Here is a 318-nt window from a genome sequence, read left to right as displayed (position 1 = left end):
ATATATGAATTTTAATGCACACCATACAGATAAAATAAAAATATTATTATTATTTGAATTTTCCTAACCAGAACTTTCAAGTGGCTATAAAAACCATTGAATAGAAGTAATCTTGGCAAGCTTAATTGCGCACGTAGCATCTTCCTGTCGCAACAATGAAGAGGCACTTATTAGCTGTTGCTGTCTTAGCCACCTTGCTAGTGTCAGCTACGTCTGGGTTTGACTTCTACAAGCTCAGTCTTACGTGGCCACCTTCTGTTTGTAACACCGGAACGGAGTGTATTCCAAATATCCCCAAAATGTTCACCATCCATGGTT

The 318-nt window shown here is 38.4% G+C and overlaps 1 protein-coding gene across 1 annotated transcript in view; it reads left to right on the top strand.

Moving 5' to 3' along the window:
- The first annotated feature begins 142 nt into the window (after positions 1 to 142).
- The window catches only part of LOC110426310 (ribonuclease MC-like), a 1,469-nt gene continuing 1,293 nt past the window's right edge, over positions 143 to 318 (top strand). Inside the window, exon 1 of the mRNA XM_021441513.1 lies at positions 143 to 318. This exon is cut by the window's right edge and continues 95 nt beyond it. Within this exon, the coding sequence (XP_021297188.1) occupies positions 156 to 318 (163 nt within the window). The 5' untranslated portion in view covers positions 143 to 155.

This window comes from Theobroma umbraticum, unplaced genomic scaffold, assembly GCF_002168275.2.
Source record: "Theobroma umbraticum cultivar Fairchild unplaced genomic scaffold, ASM216827v3 scaffold_55.0, whole genome shotgun sequence".
NCBI lineage: Eukaryota > Viridiplantae > Streptophyta > Magnoliopsida > Malvales > Malvaceae > Theobroma > Theobroma umbraticum.
The sequence above is the reverse complement of the archived record's forward strand: the minus strand, read 5'-3'. Positions and strand labels throughout refer to the sequence as shown.